Genomic DNA, 22,769 nt, shown 5'->3' on the forward strand with positions numbered 1-22,769 from the left:
GCAAATTATTTTGAGAAAACTTAAACAATATTTATAATTTTACCTATTTTACATACAGAAGATTATTTCTTTATACTCAAGGGGTGTTAATATCTATTGTTGATATACATTAATCACATTCAAATAATTTGTTGCGAGTTATTAGGGAAAAATAATTTTGATGGAAAAATATACACTAGATCAGTGGCGTCGATCACATGGTACAAGTGCTAAATGTGGCATGCGGCGTGTTTGAAAATGGCACTCGAGTTCTTGCCAATTTAAGCCAAAATGCCAAAAAGACAGACAATGCCAAAATCTAAGATTTGTTACACAGTTATTTGTTGTTTTATTGTTTATTCACAATAAAAAACAATTGTAGCAATTACGATAAATAACATTTACTTGTGACCTGTGTCGCTGTATAATAGTCTAAGTGTGCGCACAAGTCAAAAGCTGGCTTTGACGTTGTTGAAAATTTGCTAAAATTGGCCCTTTTTCTGTTTTTTTCTGATGGAAATAATATTATTCAAAAGCCAGCTGACACAAGCTGAGGATTGAATCGAAACACTGGGCACACGGCTCAATCGCTAAATATTTCACTTTACTTTGGAGCCAAGAGTTGTCATACTAAGCGCATAGATACTGTCCTTAATTCATAATAACCGGCAAGTTAAAGTCAACTCCAACACAGCGGCTTCTTGTACTGTCCCACATTCAGCTACCCTGTATATGTCGAATGGCTGGTGCTGTTAGAGAGTGAAATCGATGTCCATCAAATCATGGCCTTTCAATCTACAACGACAAGGACACAACAACATCCCAAGAACTTGCCTAAAGTCGTGTAAGCCTTCCTGGTTGATCACAGAGTTCTTATAAATAACAAACTTTAATAACAATACTAAGTTGCTTAGAAGCTGGCAAGATTCAACTTTGCCAACAAATAACTTGTCCTAGAGCCGGCCCAGCAACCGCCAGGCTATCACCTCATCTACATCAAAGATAATGAGCTTTGCTAAACAAAAACTACACCTCCTATGGAAGGACTGCCTACAACCTTCACATATGGAATATTAAGGACAGCCCTGCATGGGTTTGTGGCCACCTACATCAAACAACTGAATACGTTGCTCAGCATTGCCATACTACGAGGTACGATGTGTCACTTTAAGATCTACACAACCTGTCAGGATAAGTGGAATTTTGGCTTGAAAAGCTCGACAAGAACAAGTACAGTGTGCCATAAGGTACAAATTACTTGCCGGCCAAGAAAAAGTCCCTGCCATTTCAAATCTTGAGTCCTCCCAAAGAATTAAAAAGCAGTTAGACGATTTCTAGACATGGTAAGCCAATTACCGTATATGCCGGCATACAAGCCTCCTCTTTTGATGAAAATTTTGGGGCAAAAAACGAGAGGAGCTTATACATCTGACCAAAAACCAGAAAAAATATTGTTGACTTCTTTTTGAAAATCATGACTGTTGACAAACCGAAAAGTGAGATGCTTTTTTGGTGGACATTTAACTTCCGTTATTAATGTCGTTAAATTCGTAGCCTACTGCTTAGGTTAGTTTTTATTACATTTTCAATACTGATGAAAGTCATTGCAACAATACAATTTGACATCAATACCTTTATTCGAAAACAACAAGATGAATGTTATGGTTTACCATTGACACTTTGAGATGTTTCGCGTAGTTGATAAGTTAAACACGTTTCAAAACGATCGCTTTAATATGAACAATGCCTCAGCAGAAATGCGGTTAAATTGTTTACCAGACAAAGCGTCATAGCTGCTTATGTTGGCAACAAGGTGCTGCATTGTAATTTCACTAAATACTTTTAAGGAAACAAAGAAAATTCTGCTATCGGTCATTCCATGTTTAACAACCAACATTTTAGACATTTGATACCCACTACCTCAGATTTTCATGAAAAACGAGTTCAATTTAGTTGAAATGGATTCAATGGTTTCCGAGATACAGCCATTTTACGAAAAGTACTTTTGTGCTCAGTGAAGCAATCCTGCACTTTTCTTAATCCATTTTCACTGAAATAATTTTTTTGTTATGCAGTTGCAAATATGAGTTATTTCTGTTGAAAACGTCCTTGTCTAATGACTTTCGGAAAAAAATGGCATTGCCTTAATCATTATGAGTTTATAGGTCACTTTATGAATCAAGGAAGCTCCTGGATCGAACAATTCTCAACTGTATTATACACGGTTAGGCAAAAAGTGGTACCACCTGAACTTGCCTTTAAGCTTTTGCTATCAACGCTTTTGTGTAGTAGAATATAATGCCTAAAACATTGAGTTGCATTGCAGTAATATGTTAAGACTCAAGTTCTATTATATTCAAATTATCTCGTAATACGTTTGAAATGTCATTTCTTTTGAAGAGTAGAAAATGTAAATTCTGCCTCTTTAATTAAGTAGGAGTTTACCACGAGGGATATAGTGTGTATTTCCGTAGTTACTTACTTTTATTGTGATTTATGCATGTCTTGATTTTTGAAAAGTACTATAAGCTGGATCTTAATAAAGGGGATTAAGTGCATTGTGCACTGAATGTTTCTGTTGTGTAATCGTGTTTCATGTGATGTTGATGACCGCTAGGGTTGATCAGAATTTGGAAATGTTTGAAAACTTCTGCACTTGGTGGTATTTCCCATGCTTTTGACCAAAAAACAGGTTCCATAAAAAATTTTGTCAAAAAAGTAATTATTTTTGGTTGCTCAACGCCATTAAAGTTTTTAAATCAAAATTGGTCAAGTAGGGATTCCGCTAACATAGATCAAATGAAGTAAATACAGTTAAACTACGGTTTAACGTAAATTTACCACTATCTTATCAAGATTCCCTCGGATGACATGTTTTCCTTGTTTTACTGTGACTTTTATATATTGCATGTAGTGTATTTAGTAGCTTATACACTAAGGAAGGACCAGTGTTTGGTCTGCATCATGTTAGCAATTAATAAAATATGAAGTGTGCTACATTTGTTGTAATTCTTGTAACTATTTGGAACAACTTCTGAAAAGTTCAATTAATGGTTATGACAAGCAGTATTCAAAATTGTGTAGTATACAAATATTGTGTTCAAAACTTTTTTAAGTGGAAAATTTGTGTTAAACCATAACTAAACTGTATTTACTTCATTCAATATATGTTAAAGGAATATCCGTTTGACCAAATTTTGTATGAAATCTTAAAGGGCAATGAGCAACCAATAAGAATAATTTTTCACAAAATTTTTTATAGAACCTATTGCTTGGTCAAAAGCATGGGAAAACCATCAAGTGCAAAAGTTTTTTAACTTTTCTAAATTCTGAACAACCCTAATGACCGCCAACCACAAGTCCTGTGGTGTGACCTTTTGGGTTGTTCTAGGCTTGACTGCCTACCAGACAATTGGGGCAAATAAACAAACATGACAGCCATATAATCAAGTTTTCTGATTTCTCTTCTTATAAATTATTGGACTCCCTTAGTTGTTGCTTTCTTGTTGCCAATAGGTGGCGAGCAAAGATTTCGTTTGGTTTTTTGACAAGTGGATTTTCCAAGGTTTCAATAGTGGAGTCAAATGTTTCGCAGTCTTCTATGAATTCAAATATCTTTACGAATACAAAGTTTGTTAAAAGTTGCAGCTTGTTGATGAGCAAAAAGTAGAAGTTTGTTCTTCTACAAGTTCAGATAAGAAATTATCAAACTTTCTCTTCCTATGTTTCAATAGTTTCCTGGCTGTTTCACAATTGATGCTGACTTCTATCTTGGTAGGTTTCAGCACAATTGGCTTGATATTTTATTGTGTTAGCCCACAAAATATGCTTCTTAAATTGTACTAAATAATGGAATAACTAAGTAAATGAATACAACCTCAAAGCTCAAAAAAATATCAAACAGTTTGTCACAATACAAACAGCATTAGTCTCTAGGACGAAGAAAATGCATAATTGACAAAGGCAAAGATAGAACACATGAAACAATTAATATGAAAACGAAGCCCTTCCAGACCATTGATTCGGAAGAAGTTTCATCCTGGTAGCTTAATCTATGAAGCTAGACTTGACTGCAGAGAAGCTTAATCTTAAGTGCCAATTTTGGGGTAAACTGGCGTGACGTCACGTCAATACAAAACTGCAGTGATGCCGCTGACAAACGGACATTTCTTAATTGAGCTGCAATTAATCAAATTAAACCAGCAAACCTTTGGAACTTAATGACATGACATTTTTCAAAACAAGCTCTCGAACTATTACCACAAATTATGACAAAATAAAAAAATTTACAAGTCTCCAAACATGATGAACGTTTGTTCAAGATTACAATTGTGTCACAGCTGAATATCGCCAATGTGTCTTTCGTCTCCTGCTTACACTTTTCCGCTCATTTATCAACTTCAGACAACTTGGTGTGGTTTTCAGTCTTTTCAATTTATTTAATGAGCTTCCACTGTGTAACATTACAATCATTACATACATGGTATGCTGTATATACCTTTTTTGATGTCAATTCTTTATGTAGTGAAGAACAATTTGGCAAATTATTAGAACTGATTAAAATTCCTTGTAATGCACAACCACTTGTACCAGTTGAAGGATTCCTTCCAGGAAAAAATCCACTTCTAAGAAATAGCTTGAAACTAGGAACCTAAAAATGATTTTCGTATTTGATAAGAATTTTTAAAAAGCCACTGTGCAGTAAAAATATATTTATATTAGAGGTATTATACATGTTGCAAACGTATGACAATATCAAATTGCCAAAAGTAGAATCTAATTAAAAACTTGTCACATTGAAGTTAAGTGCATAATAAAAGTGAAATTATATTACAACTTTGCAATATCATTTACGTTAAAAAATATTCGAGATGAAACAAAGGTAACATTAAAAGTTCTTTCTAATTGCAGGAATCAATCAGTCAACCTACAGATATAATTGTTACACAGGAGCATATAATGATAACATTTAGGAATTTCCAGAAGAGATATGTAGGCTGCCACCCTTTCTATTCCCTGATCTACACCAGGCAGTATCGCTTGGAAACCAAAAATTCTGACCCAAAGCCTAATTCCAGCAAAGTGCTTTGTAGCTGGTATATTTAATTAATAAATACACCTCTTTTGTTACTGAAATGTTCTCCAAGCATTTTGGCTTATATGTGAAAATACGCCTCCTGTCAACATTCACTTGTTTTTTACATGTTGGGGCAGGTTGGTGGTGTTGCGAATATTTGGAAGACCATCTCTTTGATGATATAAGCCCAAAAAGTTCATGTATTCCATCGGGACGATATCTTGCCTGATGTACTTTACATGGTTAGGATATTGCTGTGCACTATCACCGGTATGATGCTACACGAGTGCTTTCTACCATTTCCTAGGCACTCCATGATGGGGAAGTCGTTACTGACCTGGCTTATCAATCCAGTACCTGTATGGTTGGTTAAGTTTGTTCATAACAAAAAAAACCTTTATGCGAGTTGAAATGGTGAACTGTTACTTGCAAACTGGTTTGTTTTCCTGACAGAAGCAAAACCACTGTGCCTCACACACCCGCACAAGAACCAGAGAACTCAGATACAAGTAAAAGATGCATGATCATGTACTTGTACATGATGCAGGTGAACAGACAAACACTGACGCTGATGATACTGCAATTATAACAGAGTTAGCAAAGAGTGCTAGCGAGGTAAATGTGTCTCCACTCCCATGAAAATCACAAAGAGACAGGCAACGTACTGATCGTTATGGAGATTCCATGTACTTTTAATTGATAAATCATTAAGGGTTTAGTAGTAACGTGACTCTACTTCGTATATGCTGCCAGTGTGTTATTACTTCAACCCCGTTTAATAGCAAAAACGTAGTAAAATTTTTATTAAGCAGAGAGGATTGTGGTGATACTCTTTTATGTGTGTCCCGTGTGGTTATTTCGCGTCAATATGTGTCTTGTGTAGTTATTTTGTGCTATTTATTCACTTATTTATTTCATATCTAGGCTCAAGTCTTAGGAATTAAAACCGTGATTTTCTTAGGTTATTATCGAAGTTGAGTTGAGCAGCTTACAACACAAAAAAATTTCTACCAAATTTGAATGTGACCAACCAGTAAAGCAATCACATTATGAAATAGTGTGTATTAAAATGTCTGTCGCCAGCAATAATAACCACTCTATAGAATTGAAAAATTTCCCTTCAGATAGTTATAATCAATCAACATAATGACCACAAATAACCCTCACACTGAAGAAGAGCGACTTGCACATGACACATGCCGAATAGTTAAGAGAGAAAAGAAGTGAAAAAACATGACAAAGGAAATACAATGTGCTCAATGGTGAATGCTTGGTAGTGAGAATCAAAACTAGTGCTTTTGATTTGTTTTAAAGTGGGTCGAATTTCTGAAAGTGAACGTTTTTTGCAAGACACCTGTGTTTGTAGTACCTGAATTAAGGGCAAAAGTTCTAACCCAGCTAAAAAAAGTTTAAAATTGTGCGCCATAAAGCTAAAGGAATTTTCATACAAACTTATCAAATAAAACCAGTACAATTAAATAGATTGTAGAAATAGGTTTATATTGCATGGAAAATTGTGTACGTTGTACAGTACATAAAAAATCCCCTATTAATGTTTCTGTTTTATGTAATATGTTTGGAACATAGCTCAGATAGATGGAAATAATTAACGTATTTTGAAGAAATTTACTTTTTTTTCAAGATTTGTACCACTCTTCGACTGTGAACTGGGCCATGTCGCACCCTGATCTTGGTGCCCAAAGGTTTGCATAAAAAATGTCTTAGCAACTTAAACATTTAATTTTCACAGCATACTTGCTAATTGCAAAAAATGCTAGGAATTGTAATATAATGTAATGTCTACGTAAAACATCAGGTAACTTAAGGTAGGAACGAACAGGGGAGTTATGAGAACCGCACTCCAACTCTGCCTGTGTCGAATGATCTTGTCAATTGGTCTCACACCAAAAGCTGGCTTGTGCTATGTGCACTGGAGCATAGAATTAATTACATTAATCAATTGTCCATAGAAATTACAGGATGATCGTAAAAACTCTGGTAAGTTGTTGCTACAGAAATACTGTTTCCTAAAATAACCTTCTAAATTATCAGCGTGAAGTTAGTTACCTGTTACTTATTCATTGCCAGTAAACAACTTAATACGTACGAACAAATAGCCCATTCATGCTTAGATTTGTCTTTTTTCTTCACGCGCCATTTATTTCTTTGATTTTATTGTCAGCTAACGAGAATTTTAACCTAACATGACGATTCTGCCATAAAATTATGCAGTATGTTTTGAAATTAAAATAAGTTATGTAAAACAATGGACTTATGCCAAGGTTATGTTATCTGGATCAGCGGTTCACAACCATTTTTGCCTAGCAGACCAGATTTATTTGAAAACAGTCTCATGGACCAGCAATCGCAATAACCAAGTTTGACAGTAGTCAAACTAAGGTCTAAAACAAAAGGAATTGAAAAGAAAATCTTTTCACCACTCACGGAGAATGTGTAGAACCACCTTACGCTTGCATCTGACAGAGAGCAGACTATTAGGGTTGTTAGGAAAGGGTAGATTACAATAACAACGCAACTGTTTGGCACCTATTATCATGTGGCGTGTGTCGGGCAAGGATATCTTGATTAGATTTTGACATGAGATCAAAACCTTGGGGTTATGATATACTAAAACACAGTGTGCATAAAGAAGAACTTGGAAATTATCTCAATAAAGGTTATTGTTTGTACACTCAACTTCAAAAATGTCAATCTTTGCCACTGGACACGGGAGTTAGAAGAAAACTGCTGCAATACTGAGTAGTGCTAGTGACAAAGTTTAAACATTTAATATGGTCAAAGATTCAAGACCAAAAGCAAGAATAGAGATTCACAATAACAATTAAGCTCCGCTTAAGTTCTATTCTGTAAAAAATGTACCATAAACCAAAAAATTTGCGATAGTAATCCTTTAAATATGACTATGACAGCAATAATTCTAATCACAGAAGTCATCATATATTTTAGAAAAGTAAACTTATTACGTTTATAGTTTAATTTAGGAAATATTAGAAAAATTAAATAATTAACAATTCCAGTTGATAAAACTTTGGTCACAGACAGTACTACAAAAGTTTTCAACTGATCACAAAGAAAAACAAATCCTGAGACATCGCTCTTTATTGGGATAAAAAGCAATACCAAACAAATTCAGTTAATTCATACTATTATTGAAATTACCTTCTTGGACTTAAAAGAATTCCCCCACAAGCCAGGATATTTCTGCTTGGCCAAGCTGGTTTTGCAGATTTCATGATGAGGTCTTGTAATGGCATTCTGCATCACAACTGTTTACTACAAATTGTATAAATACTGAATATATATAGTGGTTTGGCCAAGCAGGGCTGAAAACTCGGTTATTTTACTGAATTTGAACTTGAACTTGCAAAATAAAAATTTCTGAACTAAAATTCGAAAAAAATCGATTGAGTCTGAGTTCCTTAACTGAGTATTCGAGTAATCTTAAAAATTGAAAAATTCTCTAACTTCTGCATCAGAAACACTAAACGCGAGCGTGCTGTACTTTAAAGCGATTGGACTAACCTTTTACCTACTATACACTACATTTTACACTATATTTTATACACTATATTTTACACTATGGGCGCTATAATTTTTTTTACAGGACTAGATATTTTGTAATACACAAAAAACAATATCTAATACAGCTGACCATTCCCATTTGAATTATGTCGTTGTTGGCAGTCAACGTGTTAAAAATATGATTGCCTCAACAGACACTAGAAAGTGATTATAGAACAACGAGATACAGCATCAATGTTCAGTGACCATCTTGTCAGCAATATGTGTACAACAAATAAATGAAGCTTTAACAAGATGTGAAAGGTTATGCAATCCACAATGGTTAATTGCAAAACATTTAATTATTGGGCGTTGGAATGATTTAAACAGTCCAAAACAGCAATTATGGAACTGAGTTGATTGTAAGTTGAATTAATAGGTGCCAAAAAATTAAAATAGGCCACTCCTGATCATAATGAACAGTCAGCACTAGCAACAGACAAAATGTAGGCGCACATTCATCATGATCGTATGGTGTTACACCTTGATCCTTCGTGTGTTGTTCTATTTTGTTAGAAAGGCATAGATACAGAAAAGAAAATATAAGAAAAAGAGTTATGTTGATTAAAGTGCACAGTAATCAATATAATTGTGCCAGAAAGAAAAATGAAAGTCACCATGTCACAAAAATGATGATACAAAAACTATATAAGCTCCAACTTACAATCAAGTCAATACCACACATATTTATGTACCTATTTGACGATTGCTTTTTGGATATTACAAGGAATACCTGCACTTTTTCATGCTTTTCTGCTTCCAATCTCTTAACTTCTTCTCTAAGTATCTTGATCTTCATCAGCTGATGTGAAAAGTCCTTGTTGACAAGATTGGCACAACTATAAAGCTTTGCACTGCATTTGATAAAGCTTAGGATATAGCATAACATGGGTGAACTTATCACATACAGTTTTATTATCACTATTCTCTACTATATTCTATGGTACTACATGCTACGTTTTAACAGTTAAAAAGCGTGAATATATAAGTAGAACAAAAATAAATAGAGTGAAAAGTAATAAAAGAAGTTTAAGCGTTGTGGCAGCAAGAGCCAATTTTCAATTTTTCGTTTACTTTACATTCTTTAGTTCACTGGGTCCCTAAGTGGGTGCAAGCGCCTCCTTGGAGGCATTTGAGAACATTAAAGGGGCGCTGATAGTAAATCGTGGTAGTTCCCAGGAACAGGATGACAAAGTGACTTTTAGTCATTATTAATTTAAAAAAAACATAGCAGAAAGATGATGCCTTTAGGAACCCTGTGACTGATAATGTGGTAATTCTTGTTGTAATTCAACGTTGCTTCACAGAGTGATTCGTTTTCGAACAGCAAATGTTCATTCATAACAAAAGCTTTATTTGACTTAAACGGTGGATGGTGTAATAATGATTGATACCTAGTTTTGATTTGATGGCAGGAGTTAGGCTTGGAAATGTTCGATTGATTCGCTTATTGACATTGGTAAAAGAAAAGCGTTTTTTTCAGTTCAAAAGAGGAATGTCTTGCTGTGTCATAAATGTTTTAGTTGTCGAAATTGACCCATCGTACGTCAAGCAATTATAAAAATTTTATGCTAGTTTTGAAAGCATGCATGTGGTTTTTTCCCGTTTTTCGAATGAAAAATAATTTAATTTTTACATTTTTTTGATTGAGTGTTGGCGAATGCGCATTTACTGATAATCAGTAAAATGTCCAGGAGGCGCTTGAGATAATTGTGGTCTTCCTTGGCCAATTATACTAATTGCTTATTTCCTCAAGCAGCTAGCGTTTCTGTGTACTTCTCACTCAGTGCAAAAACATTCTTTTGTTCATTCTAGACATATACCACTACAGCAGGGGTGGGCAACATACGGCCCGCGGGCCGGGTCCGGCCCGCGACGGGATTTTGAGCGGCCCGCAGACAGTTCAGCAGTTCAGTTTAGCAGTTCAGTTTTGACTTCAGCAGCTTTTGAAGTACATTATTCGTTAATAAATTCATTAAATACTGTTTTTGGTCTCTATGCTTAAAACTTAAAGTTTACATTAAATACGATTTATTCCTTGCATAGGTGGATAAATACACGATTAATGTATCGATTCAGGAATCCGGCCCGCCAAGTACTTTATTTTCTCATATCAGGCCCGCCGACCGAAAAAGTTGCCCGCCCCTGCACTACAGTATACCATGCATTTAATTGACTTGCTGATTACGACAAAGTATTTTACTTAATTATTTATTGCTTTCGTATTATAAATCCATTCTATACTTATATAGATACTGTTGTTGTCAATGATTTGGTTCATCACAGTATCGTAAAAAATTTTGGGAAACATTGCTTTAGTTGATTACTTTTTATTGATCTGCTTTCACTATTCATGTTCATGTTCACCATCAGTGTTATGCTTATTGAGCAATATATAAGGTGTATCTGGTGTAATTGGGTTAGAATAGTTGAAAAAGGAGCAAAACAGCTACCATTTTATAATACAGAAAATTGCTGTTTCTAATTAATGAAGTCATATATATGCCAATAGGCATTCATAACAAAAGACTACGAACTGAAATTGTATATTGAGATATAAAGTAACTTTTCAAAAATAGTGCTAACCTTTTGCAAGCATTAAAAGTAAAAGAACTTTTAAAATTTCAAAGATTTGCAGTATGTGCAACAATCCACAAAACATATTAATTTCTTATATATCCTGCTAAGCAATTGTAACAGAAGAATAGCAGATGGGTTTGTATAATGAGACAAAAAGCAGATTTTAAAAACGGTGCTAACCTTTTCCTTGTATTAAAAATAAAAACATAATTTTTAAAAAATTGTAAAGATTTTGACTGCAACTGTGCAGTATATGCAACAATGTATTTACTCCAAAAGGATACACTTGTATACCCCATTCTTCGACCGACATAATATCCAGGATCAACTGATCTAAAAATGATTGAATAAACACAAGCTAGTTAGCTACAAACTGTAACACATAGAAAATTAAATATAAAGATTTATGAAAAGTCTACATCACACAAATTTATCCGTGCAATAAAATAAAACACAAAATTAGTATATGCTAAAATGCAGACAACAAAATTTACCATATGTTATTTTAGCTTTGTTGCGCATTAACAAACCATGCCAGCCTACAAATTACTGTAACTCATATGACCTTTCTGTGTGGAAACTTTTTGCTGTAATCTTTCCTCCTGCTCTTGTATTACATCAAGCACCATATTCAAGTTAGTTGAAACTTTCACTAGATGGTTGTGTTCTGCTACACGTGGCATTTTTTCATAATTTCTCAATCTTTGATCTAGCTTAAGTGCATATTCATCATAAACCGCAATACAATTATTCCTGCAAAGTAATTTTAGAAGAAACATAAAAACAACATCTATCAATGCCAGTTAGGTAAAAACAAAATCTTGTTCTACCTCATTTGTTGATACTGTTCTTTCACAATTTCAAACATATTTTGTTTAGTTTTAACTTGTTCCTTCATTAATTTTCCAGCTTCTCTTGCACTGCAAACACAAGATTGAAACTTACTCAAACAGTAAACTACAAAATACATCAAAAATATCTGGAAAACAATTCAGCATGATATCACGCAAGTGCTATCTACTAGAGTGATGACGTGTGATAATTTCACATCCAAAGCCAATGATCAATCAAACATCTTTGATTTTGATCGACTTGTTGCTAAAAATCATGATTGTTAAAGTACCGATATTTGAGATGCTTTTTGGCATGGAGTTCGTTCTTTTTGGTTTTGTTATTATCGCTGTTGTATTTGTAGCCTACTTTTATATTAGGTTTTATTACATTTTCAATACTGATAAAAGTCATTGCAACAACCACCATTTGATATCAATATTTTTATACGAAAAAAATAAGATGAATGTTATGGTTTACCATTTCTTTCACATAATCATGTTATCAACCATGTTTCAAAACGATCGCTTTAATTTAAACAATGCTTCGGCTGAAATGCGGTTACATTTTTCACCAGACAAAGCGTCTCAGTTGCTCATGTTGGCAACAAGGAGCTGCATTGTCATTTAGCTGAAGATTTTTATGGAAAAAAGCAGATTCATTGAGATTTTTTGTAATTATTGTCGAGTGCTAGCATTTACTGTTGCATGGAACCCTTTTGCAGTGGTAACAAATGAGAAAGTCAATGCATACAATTTGGATGACATTAAGGTAGTAAAATGCCCTATGTCCAATACTTTTTATTGGAATTTATTTTGTTTCTATTTTTATTTATCTCATTGAAGTTAGAAACCAGGTAAGTTAATTATTTTTCATAGGCTATACTGTAATAATATAAGACTACAAAGCTAATTTAAATATGTTTTATCTCAGGCTGTTTTCGTTTCTTGTGACAAGTTAAAAAAAAATCATGTTGGTTTTAGCTGGCAATATTTTTTTTTATCGACAGTGTGCTCTAAAATCTAGGCTATACTTGTAGGGTTTTCAATTTTTAATTTACAAAAACTGCATTTCAACTTTCAAAGATTATGCTCTTCAAAGTAGGTTATCATGAAAAATGTTGTTTGCATATTCTTAATTTGGTATGTTTTTAAATATGCTTTATGGAACATTTTCAATAATAGTACAGTAGTGCCGTATAATAATCAGCTGGCAGGTTAACCGTTTCACCTGGAGTTACCAATTTTGCAAAAAACCTTTTGCAATACACAATCTTACATATTAAGAGTGTGGTTTGCGAAAATAATCAGTCGCATAATCTGTCAACAATTGCAAGCGTTGGTTGTGGCAAGTAATCCGGGAGAAGTTTGTGATATATATTGAGTATCAATCTACTAACAGCAAAACCACTAACAAGCTCCGTATTCTGAAAAACATAGGCTACGTAGCAAATTTGGTTCTAATTAAAAAAATGCTTTGGCTTTGCGTTGACATAGAAAAACTACTTTGTGGGGCAGTTAAAGATCTCGCGGTCATCAAAGTCTGCCGCTCTAGATTCTATAAAAAATCAAATAAAAAAAAGGTTTTCTTAATAGCAAATAAATATAACAATAATAAATGGAACAAAATAATACACAAAAGAAATGTTACAAGAACATTAACCTCAACAGCACTTTCCCTACAGCAATTCAGATCTCAAATGTTTAGAGAAGCATTTGTTTGATTTGTTTCTTTTCAACTAATTTGCTAATTAAATTTATCCCAAGAATTGGCACCTGCAAATATTAAGCTCTTTTTCCTTTTTCTCTTTTTGTACAGGCCAAAAATAGGTTGTCTTGAGATAACCTGGTATTGTATTTATGTACTGTTTGCATTTCACAAAAATAATTGTTGAATAAATGGGAGAAAGAAAAGAGAATTGGTATAGTTGTTATGTATGAATTTACCTGTCTGTAATTGATAGATGTGGGATATATTTAAGATATCATTTTGAAAATGAAGAGTTTTTAATTTGGTATATTTATTACTAAAGGTAATTAGTCTTACTATTTTGTAGTGTAATATGTTTAAAGGTATTAAAATACAGATTCAGATGTTACAGATTCGTGCAGATCCCCACACTATTATTATACCATATTGTAAGATACTATAAAATCATCATTACTTTTTTCTTTGTAGTATAATCGGCTTAATAAATCCATCCGCTTATTAAATCTATTTTATTGTAGGACAAAAATTTTACTTTGAAAAATAGCCGGTTAATAAATCCAAAATTCCTTTTATAAATTCGTTTCATAACGATTTTTGTGAACAAAATTTAATGTAATCTCAATCTAATGTATGTCAATCTCAATGAATCGAATGTTTTCAAATTGGGATTACAGTTTGTTGTATTATCAGTCCAGTGTTGTGTAACACTACAATATTAGCGGTTACACTAGTGTTGCGTAACAATGAAGTATTGTCCCATATGAATGTGCCGCAGCATTTTTCAAACAAGCCATTTTCATTGCGACAAAGTAGTGTAGTTACATTGCGCAATGAAACAGTTTAGACAAGACAAAAGAGGAGTTGAGAAGCTGGATTTGTCGAATCGCTATAAAGCTTTGCCGTCAGTTAGTCAGCGCGAAGCAGTCAGGAGTACCTTCGCCGCTTGGCCTCTGGGATTGGCAAAAACTGGAATCAAAAACATGGATATGTTTTACCTCATGAAGACACAAATAGAGAGCCATCTTAGAGTGACCTTTCTACCCAAAACAAACCATTCCGGAACAGTTTTTTGCACTGCCCCCAGATAAATAAGTATTGTGCAATGCACTCTATTAAAATATGTGTGCTTCTTTTTGTATAGTGTACTCATTTCTATTGTGATAGATAATAATAAAACCACCGCTTATTAAATCCAAAATTGCAAGTGGATTTATTAAGCGGATTCTACTGTATATTGTCGAATTTCGAACGAAGTCGAACAGGTTTTTGAGAGTTTTTTTATAAAGCTCTTCAACATGATCTTTCCACTTAAATGGTTCATCTAGACCAGGGGTGTCCAACCCGTGGCCCGCGGGAAGGTTCTGAGTGGCCGGCGCGGTATTTATCGAAATGAGTTATATTATCAACTGAATCGCCCACGTAATTTATGGCGAACTTACATTCCAAGAAATTGGCATTTATTGTTTCTTTACTAATTTCTGACAGCCATATGAAAAACTCGCTTCGCATTGCTACATCATCCATCTCACCGAATATTGCTAAACTTATTAGAGAAAAACAGTGCCAAACTTCACATTGAAATGTCGACGTGTAGTAAAAACTTTGTTGAATTTACTATATCTAGGAATTTTTATTGTTCTTATAATTGTAAAAAAGGATAATACGTATTTCTAAGATTAGAATTTTGGTGTGAGAGTTTTAATTAGAAATTAGCAGTAAACACTCAAGTGGCCCGCGCAATCATTCGTAAATCGCATGTGGCCTTTTGGCCAAAAAGGTTGGACAGCCCTGATATAGATTTATACCTAAATATTAAAATTAGGAAACCCTATTATATTTTCATGCCATTGATAATAATGAAGTTTATTTTAGGCCATTTGGAATTGTTAGGTGTTGTTATCATAAATATATGAGTTATACATACATAGTATATATATACGTTTAGTACAGTGGTTCTCAACCGTCGGTCCGCGTCAACTTTCCTGCCGGTCCATGAAATATATTAAAATTTTATATCTCGATTGCAAAATGCAAGATGTTGAAGGCTTGTTCATTTATTAAAGAAATAAAACATTAAATTTTATACTGATTTAAAGCTTTGTCAGTTCCGTAAATTGCAGTAGTGTGACGTAACATAGAGTTCATGGTCTACTTTGGACTTTATCGTACGTCACAAATGCTGCAAGTTTTGTGCCCAACTGTTTAAAAGTAGGCTATAGCTCGTTTAAGACCAGTTGTATGTGAAAGCTAAGAACACTTTTAAACAAAATTTAACGAAATTTTACAGTATAATTTAGCGAAAACAACTTTTAAGTTGCATACTTTTGTCGTAATTACATTTTGGGTTGATTTTTTAAGGTCCACCGGTCCACAAAATTGGTTTTAAAATTTTACCGGTCCGCAAGCTAAAAAGGTTGAGAACCATTTGTTTAGTATATAAACAGACAAAATTGGTAAGTCGAATAATAACTTAATCCCATACATCGTTTCATTGCATACAAATCAGAAGCACCAATGAAATCCTATCCAACATTAAGTAAAAACGTTGGTTAATCGCATACTACTAAAAGGAACAAATCGGATTATTGCATAAAGTTTTTGTCTGAGTTGTTGTTAGTCCTGCGGAAGAACAGACAAAATAACTGCAGTGCTCATTAAGTCGCCAAAAACGTTATTAAAGTTTTGTTTCGTCTGTTTCACTTTGCTTTTAACGACATGATAATTTGGTACTATTTCAAATCTTAATGGTACATAGTGCACACTGTTGTTTAAGTCTGATAGATTTCTGCATGTGGATGCTAGAAAGGAGTAGAACTTCAATTACTGTTACCGGTACACATTGCGTTGTGTTTGTCATTTTTTCTGAAGTTTTTAGCGAAACGACAATACACTGCTTAGTAACAACACAAGCAGGAGAGACTTTTATGTGAAGAAAAATTTAACCGCATTCCCGGCGAGGCATTGTTTATATCAAAGGAATTGTTTTAAAACAAGGTTGATAATCCAACAAATCAAGACATTTTAAATCGTCATAGGTAAATCATAGCATTTAATCTTAAATTTTGTTGTACATAATGTTAATCAAATGGCATAGTTACAATGACTTTCATCAGTATTTAAATGTATCAAACTCAAACATTAAGAGGCTAGCAATGCTACGATGTTCAACAACGTAAGTTGAATGTCGCCCAAAAAGATATTTCAATTACTTCGATTGTCAATGACTTCTAACAACAAATCAAAAAGACTTTAACGACTAATGTACTTGTGAATTTCTTTGGTTTTGTTATTTTAACCATAATAACAGGTGCGCGCACTGTTATTGCATCTGATGAGACATAATATGTTATGACCAGACATAAGGTTTCGCGTATAAACCTAAGGTTGTTTTTAGGGTCTGATAGTTTTGTTTTGAAAGCTTTATATGCCAGTATACACAAATCGGTTTTTCTGGTAGTGAAGATTGTTTATGGCTTTGTTAAAGTGTATGTTTGTAGAGTACACAGTTGCTTGTACACAATAAACCGTTTTTCTAAAGCAGACCACTTAAACACATACACATATATCTGATAACTGCATAAAAATGTCTAACAAAATGGTTATGCAATTAACTAATTTCGTCTGTTAGTAATTTGATGGCTTGATGTCCCTTTTATTAATTAAAGGCGCTAACCGCAAAATTCTACTCACTACTAAAAATAAAGTGAAAATAAGTCTATAGTGTGTGTATAAGTGAGGGAAAGCTCAAAAACAAGTTGGCCTTAAATGAAAGTTGTTAGTAAATATACTGGCTCAATTCCACCATATCTGATGGAAAAAACCGGAGCATGTATTCAATAAAATCCCCTATTTCAATTTAACAACTAAAACTAAATAATAATTAAATTTACAAATATATGCATTAGTCTGAATGATAGATTTTTGTCTGAAATGCAGTGAAATACTGCAAAATGCCGCTGAAAATACAGCTAGTAACAAAAAAATTAACTGTATACTAAATGATGCCGTTAAACTTAGCTTCATTAAATGTAGAATCATTCATCTGAAATAATACAATAAGGATAAGCAAAGCAACACAACCTCACAGCTGAAAAGATGTTCGTTTGTCACAAAGCAAACCGTGAAGTAGTTGTATTCAACAACGAAGAGAAACACACTTGCCCGAAAGACACAAGAAATAATTAAGATAAAACATGGCTAGTTAACGAAGGAATTTTCATTACAAACTGCAATAACATTAATAGTAAAAATGTCTCCAATAACTTTGTTTGCTTGTGAAAAATTATGTAAGGTTTCACAAAGGTAAGTTTATTTAATTTAAGTACGTCATAAATATCGTTTTACAAATGTGATGTATGGCCAAAAAATATATCAGTCAATTTTTTCTTAATGTGCAGTATTTCATAAGTTTAAGGCAAAAAATAACTTAAACGCTATTTACTATGTAATTGTAGTTGTATAAAGTTGAGTTGAACCTTTCACAAAAGAACAGCCAATATTTTCCGCTGCCATTATTTACCAAAAAAGAATGTGCGTTCCAAGCTATTAACTAAATCTTCCTTCCAGTCTAAATTTAAACTTCAGTCAAACCTTAAATAATTAGAATCAACTTTTTGCATAACCATTCTCCTAAAAGCATAACTTTAATAATGGAAAAAAATTTGTAAAGAGAAAATCCTACGGCGCATATCTTTGTATTGTTACATAATAAATAAAGATCATCATAATGCTGTTTACGGCCAACTCCACACATTTTTGAAAGAAAAAATCGAATCTTTTGTTACGCAATTCACTGGAAATGCTTTCATACAAACACTTCGTTTGCAGGAATATATCAAATCCTGCATTTTTTGATAACTTTCTGCCTTGTACCACTTGCTGAATTTGTTTTTTCGACAATCAACTAATTACTAAATACGTGGTCCTGATCCTACCCTGCAAAGCCAATGACGATAGCTTTTATGTTTTCACACAAGTGAACATAGGAAGGAAACATAGGTGTGAACGTTAAATCATTGAACGAAAGTAGCTTACTGAAACAAACTAATCTTGCTTGTTTCTGAAGATGTTTGAATGATGAAATGGCGATCTCATTCGCTTATTATTTACACGGTTGGGTTATTTAAAAAATAATTGTTGAAGTCTATCAAAATACGAAAACCGACATGTGTGCAAGTATTAAAACCAAGCCAAAGTTAGACTCAGACTGCATTCAGCCCATCCCTATTAATGGTACTTAAACAGAATTGTTTACTACATTTTTAATAAATAGTAATCACATCATGAATAATACAAAAGAACAAGTTAAAAGTAGAAAAAATGTACCGTTATGTCTTAGCAACTGTTAAATTACATATGGCTATTCCATACATGGCTCGGCTATTTATTAGAACGAGTAAATTTTTCAGTTGACTTAAACAATGTTATCCAGAGTTTATAACACTGTACAGGGTCATGATCAGGCTCAAATTTAGTTACTGAAGAATATCATGTTTTTTGGCATCAGATGCTATATTTACCAGAATTTTATCTAATAATTAAATGATTTTTTTATAATGTAATAAAATGTACTTTTTTGTTTTTTCGGAAAGGTACAGACGTATAATCTAATATAAATATAAATTTATTCGTCATTTTTGTATCTTTTACCACTTTGCAACATTAACCTAGAATTTTACCACTGGTGAAAGAATCTGTACTGATGCTTAGTGGTTAAGCAGCAATTGCCATAAATTAGTGGCAAAAAACACAAATTCATTGCTTAATTATGATGAAGATAGCGGATCTTATCCTGTCACTATAAAAAAAAAACAATAAGGATGACTCAGGTATTTGGGTCAACTGTAAATAGAATGCTAAACTTGTGATACAATTTTGGCAATAACTGCTTAACCACTCCATATTATTACAAATCCTTCCACCAGTATGTTTACTGACAACTAATCTTTGATTTAAGGCCAAGTATTTAAGCTACCTTTCTTTTTGATTTCCTTGATTATCAAGAACAGCTGTAAGATGGCTTATTGATGTTACCAACTCAGCATTTGCACCTTGCTGTAAATTAACAGCCTGCGTTTTGTATGTTATTTCCTTCTCGTATCCTGCAAAAATGGAATTAATTATTGCAAGATGCTAATCAAAAGCCCAATACAATTTTTAGTCATGCTATTACAAAACCAATTTAATAAAAATATGCTTTCCTCGTGAAGGGTAATGCATTAACTTCATAGGTCAGTAGTAACAGTACGTAATATTGGTGGTAATTTCTGAAAGTTGTAGGGTGTTTCTTAGGATTTCTGTTGAACATGACCTTTTTTTATCTTTTTCAAAAATGTTGCTGTACATAGTAAGCTATACCCATTTAGTGCTATTGAGAAAAAACTTTAAAACTAAGGTTTTGGGTGATTGCAAGTGAACTGGAAAACTTGCTTTTAAGTAATAAATTGTCCACTATGAAACTCAAATACTGCCACGGCCACAATGTCACATTAAAACAGCTAAAATTCATATCACAAAAGTATGTTTATTGGCCGCAAACTGATTTCCATAAAGCATCATAATCTTTGTAATCGGACTGTTTTTGCTTAATTTCCTCGAATTTGTAACTGTTCATGAGGTCCACTGAAGAGGAATAAGCATCATTCATACCTTACTTAAGAGCTTTGCAATGAAAGTGCAATGGGTATCGAACACAGGTTGTATTATAACGAGCCAGGCGCTTTAACAGCACTGTCATGGAGTCAACAATAGCTTTGCTTAACACAGCCCTTTGCATTGCTCGATATTTAAACCTGATCGAGCAGGAAAATTCCAACCAATATATTCTTAAGTATTTAAAAAATTTTGAACCACTAAGTTTTAATGGTTCCATGTCAACTCAACTGTCAACTCAACTGTCAACTCAACCGACTCCGCACTTGACAGCTCAGCAAAAGTCGGCACCTACAATTCTAAATGGTTCGTAATACTCTACTCGCCTATTAATCATTTTTGCAGGTATGACCAAAACAAAACTCTTCAACATAGGATTCCATGAAATTTCCTATAAAATTTACAAACAAATAATGATAAGCAGTTACAGTTGCAGTTAAACACACATTTTACAATGCAATTTTGCAACATATGAATGCAACTAGTGTTCGGAAATATGTAGGAGTGAAAATATTAATATTAAAATATTAATTGCTAAAAAGATTGGGTGCGTAAGCGACAAAACAAGCAAGCTCTTTTCTTTTCATTGATGAACAACAGAGACGATCTTTTGAAAAAGAGGTTGCCCAGCTCTGACTGTGATGATTCATGCATGTGAAATGGCCTTTTATTACAATAATCAGGCTACAAAACATGGAAAATAAAGTGAAACAAGCACTGCCACTTTTCATTTTTACCTAGCATGTACGCCAGGGGTCGGCAACCTTTTGCTAGTCACGGGCCAAATGTCGAGCGTACAACTCTTTGGCGGGCCGGAATTTTCATTAATACTATAATTCACACTCACTTGAGTATATTACGCCACATTGCTGCAATCTCAATCATACCAATCACAAAAAGAACAAAATTTATGTATTCACACTTCAACAACACAGCATTAATGAGACACTTGATGCTGCTTGCTTTGTGAAAGTTTTTCAACATCTGGTGACAAGTCAGATGAAGTAAGAACCAGAACATTTTCTAAATGGGCATCAGAAATTCGGGATTCAGCTTGCTCTTCGTGAATTTCATTGATGAAAACATTTGTACACATATGAACGTGCTACCAAACATCAATGCCATTTCTTTTGCATTGTTGGTCAAGCTGGGATAAAGACCACTTTCAAGAAGGTACTTTTTGTAAAAGTCAAGCAGCGATATGCCCTTTGTATGAAATTTTGCCTTCAATTCGTCACTGTATTGCATTTCAATAAGGTCCATTTGAAATTTTTCGGGAATGGTATTGGCGTCCACATCAAAGGGAGTACTGATAAGCCTGAATTTATTTTGTAGAGAACGAATGTCGGCAAAGCGTGAGTATAAATTAAGTATTTGTAAAAGTGACACATTTCTAGAAATTCTTCTTGTTACGCCGCGCCCCCGCTGTGCGGGAAACCAGCTGACCGCGAGAAGGGAACGAAAGAGAATAGTTAGTCGAGTTATTGGTGCATAAATGAGTACTCTACAGACAATCTCGTACTGATTACGTCATTACGAGATACTAGTCTACCGCCTTCTCACCAGTTTTATGGCGTAACAATAGACTAGTTACTAGTATGATGTACTTATGGCGTAACAATACCACAATTTTTTCAAACAATGCTAACACTACAGTTTGAAACTCAATAAGACACGGCGGGCTGTATTCTTGTGATAACTAATTAATATGTCTCGGGCCGGACGATTTCGCATGGCGGGCCGTAGGTTGCCGACCCCTGATGTAGGCTATTGTGTTTCAAACTATAATATTTGTTTAATATAATTCAAACCCATAAATAACAACTTACAAATCTTACTTGGCAACCCAGTTGAGAAGTACTGGAGCAATGACACAAAGTGATAAAATTGGATTGCTAAAGGTTGAGTCAGGTGCTCTAACATTTACACCACCCAACCAACACAAAGATGAACAGTTTTACCTTTGATAACTTGTTTCTCAGTAGTAGCAAAATGTTCATTGTCATGTATCTCAGCTTCAAGTTTTCTCAAAAGCAAGAAAAACTCCGATGGAATACCACTTTCATTAAACCTTGCCATCACAACAATCAGGACACGACTATAACAGTGGTAAAGCTACAACATTAAATAACATTTGTTCATTTGAAACAAAGAAAAAAAGACATGCGGCTTTTAATTGTTATAAAACTTAAAAAAATCATTTTGTTTTGCAGTGGTATTCATTTATTTATTTATGTAACAGTCAGGCCTCGATTATCAGAATCTCAACATGAACACCTGATAACAAACAAACAATCACCTCACATGAAACTGCTAGCAACAGATTTCTTTCCATGCATTTCAGTCCTCTCAACTAAAA

General features: G+C 33.7%; 1 protein-coding gene across 4 annotated transcripts in view; it reads right to left on the minus strand.

Annotated features, from left to right (window-relative positions):
• The window catches only part of LOC143445868 (uncharacterized), a 40,696-nt gene extending 18,175 nt beyond the window's left edge, over positions 1-22,521 (minus strand). For 2 of the 4 annotated variants that reach the window (XM_076945231.1, XM_076945230.1), the window contains exons 1-8: positions 22,372-22,521; positions 19,734-19,860; positions 12,049-12,138; positions 11,784-11,971; positions 11,503-11,551; positions 9,372-9,492; positions 8,237-8,332; positions 4,478-4,630 (exon numbers count right to left, since the gene is read on the minus strand). In XM_076945231.1, the coding sequence (XP_076801346.1) occupies positions 4,478-4,630; positions 8,237-8,332; positions 9,372-9,492; positions 11,503-11,551; positions 11,784-11,971; positions 12,049-12,138; positions 19,734-19,860; positions 22,372-22,489 (942 nt within the window). In that variant the 5' untranslated portion in view covers positions 22,490-22,521. Of the gene's footprint in view, positions 1-4,477; positions 4,631-8,236; positions 8,333-9,371; positions 9,493-11,502; positions 11,552-11,783; positions 11,972-12,048; positions 12,139-19,733; positions 19,861-20,705; positions 20,802-22,371 lie in introns of all 4 variants that reach the window. The other 2 variants (XM_076945232.1, XM_076945233.1) reach the window with 2 other exon arrangements.
• Between the last annotated feature and the right edge of the window lie 248 nt (positions 22,522-22,769).

This window comes from Clavelina lepadiformis, chromosome 2 (genome assembly GCF_947623445.1).
Source record: "Clavelina lepadiformis chromosome 2, kaClaLepa1.1, whole genome shotgun sequence".
NCBI lineage: Eukaryota > Metazoa > Chordata > Ascidiacea > Aplousobranchia > Clavelinidae > Clavelina > Clavelina lepadiformis.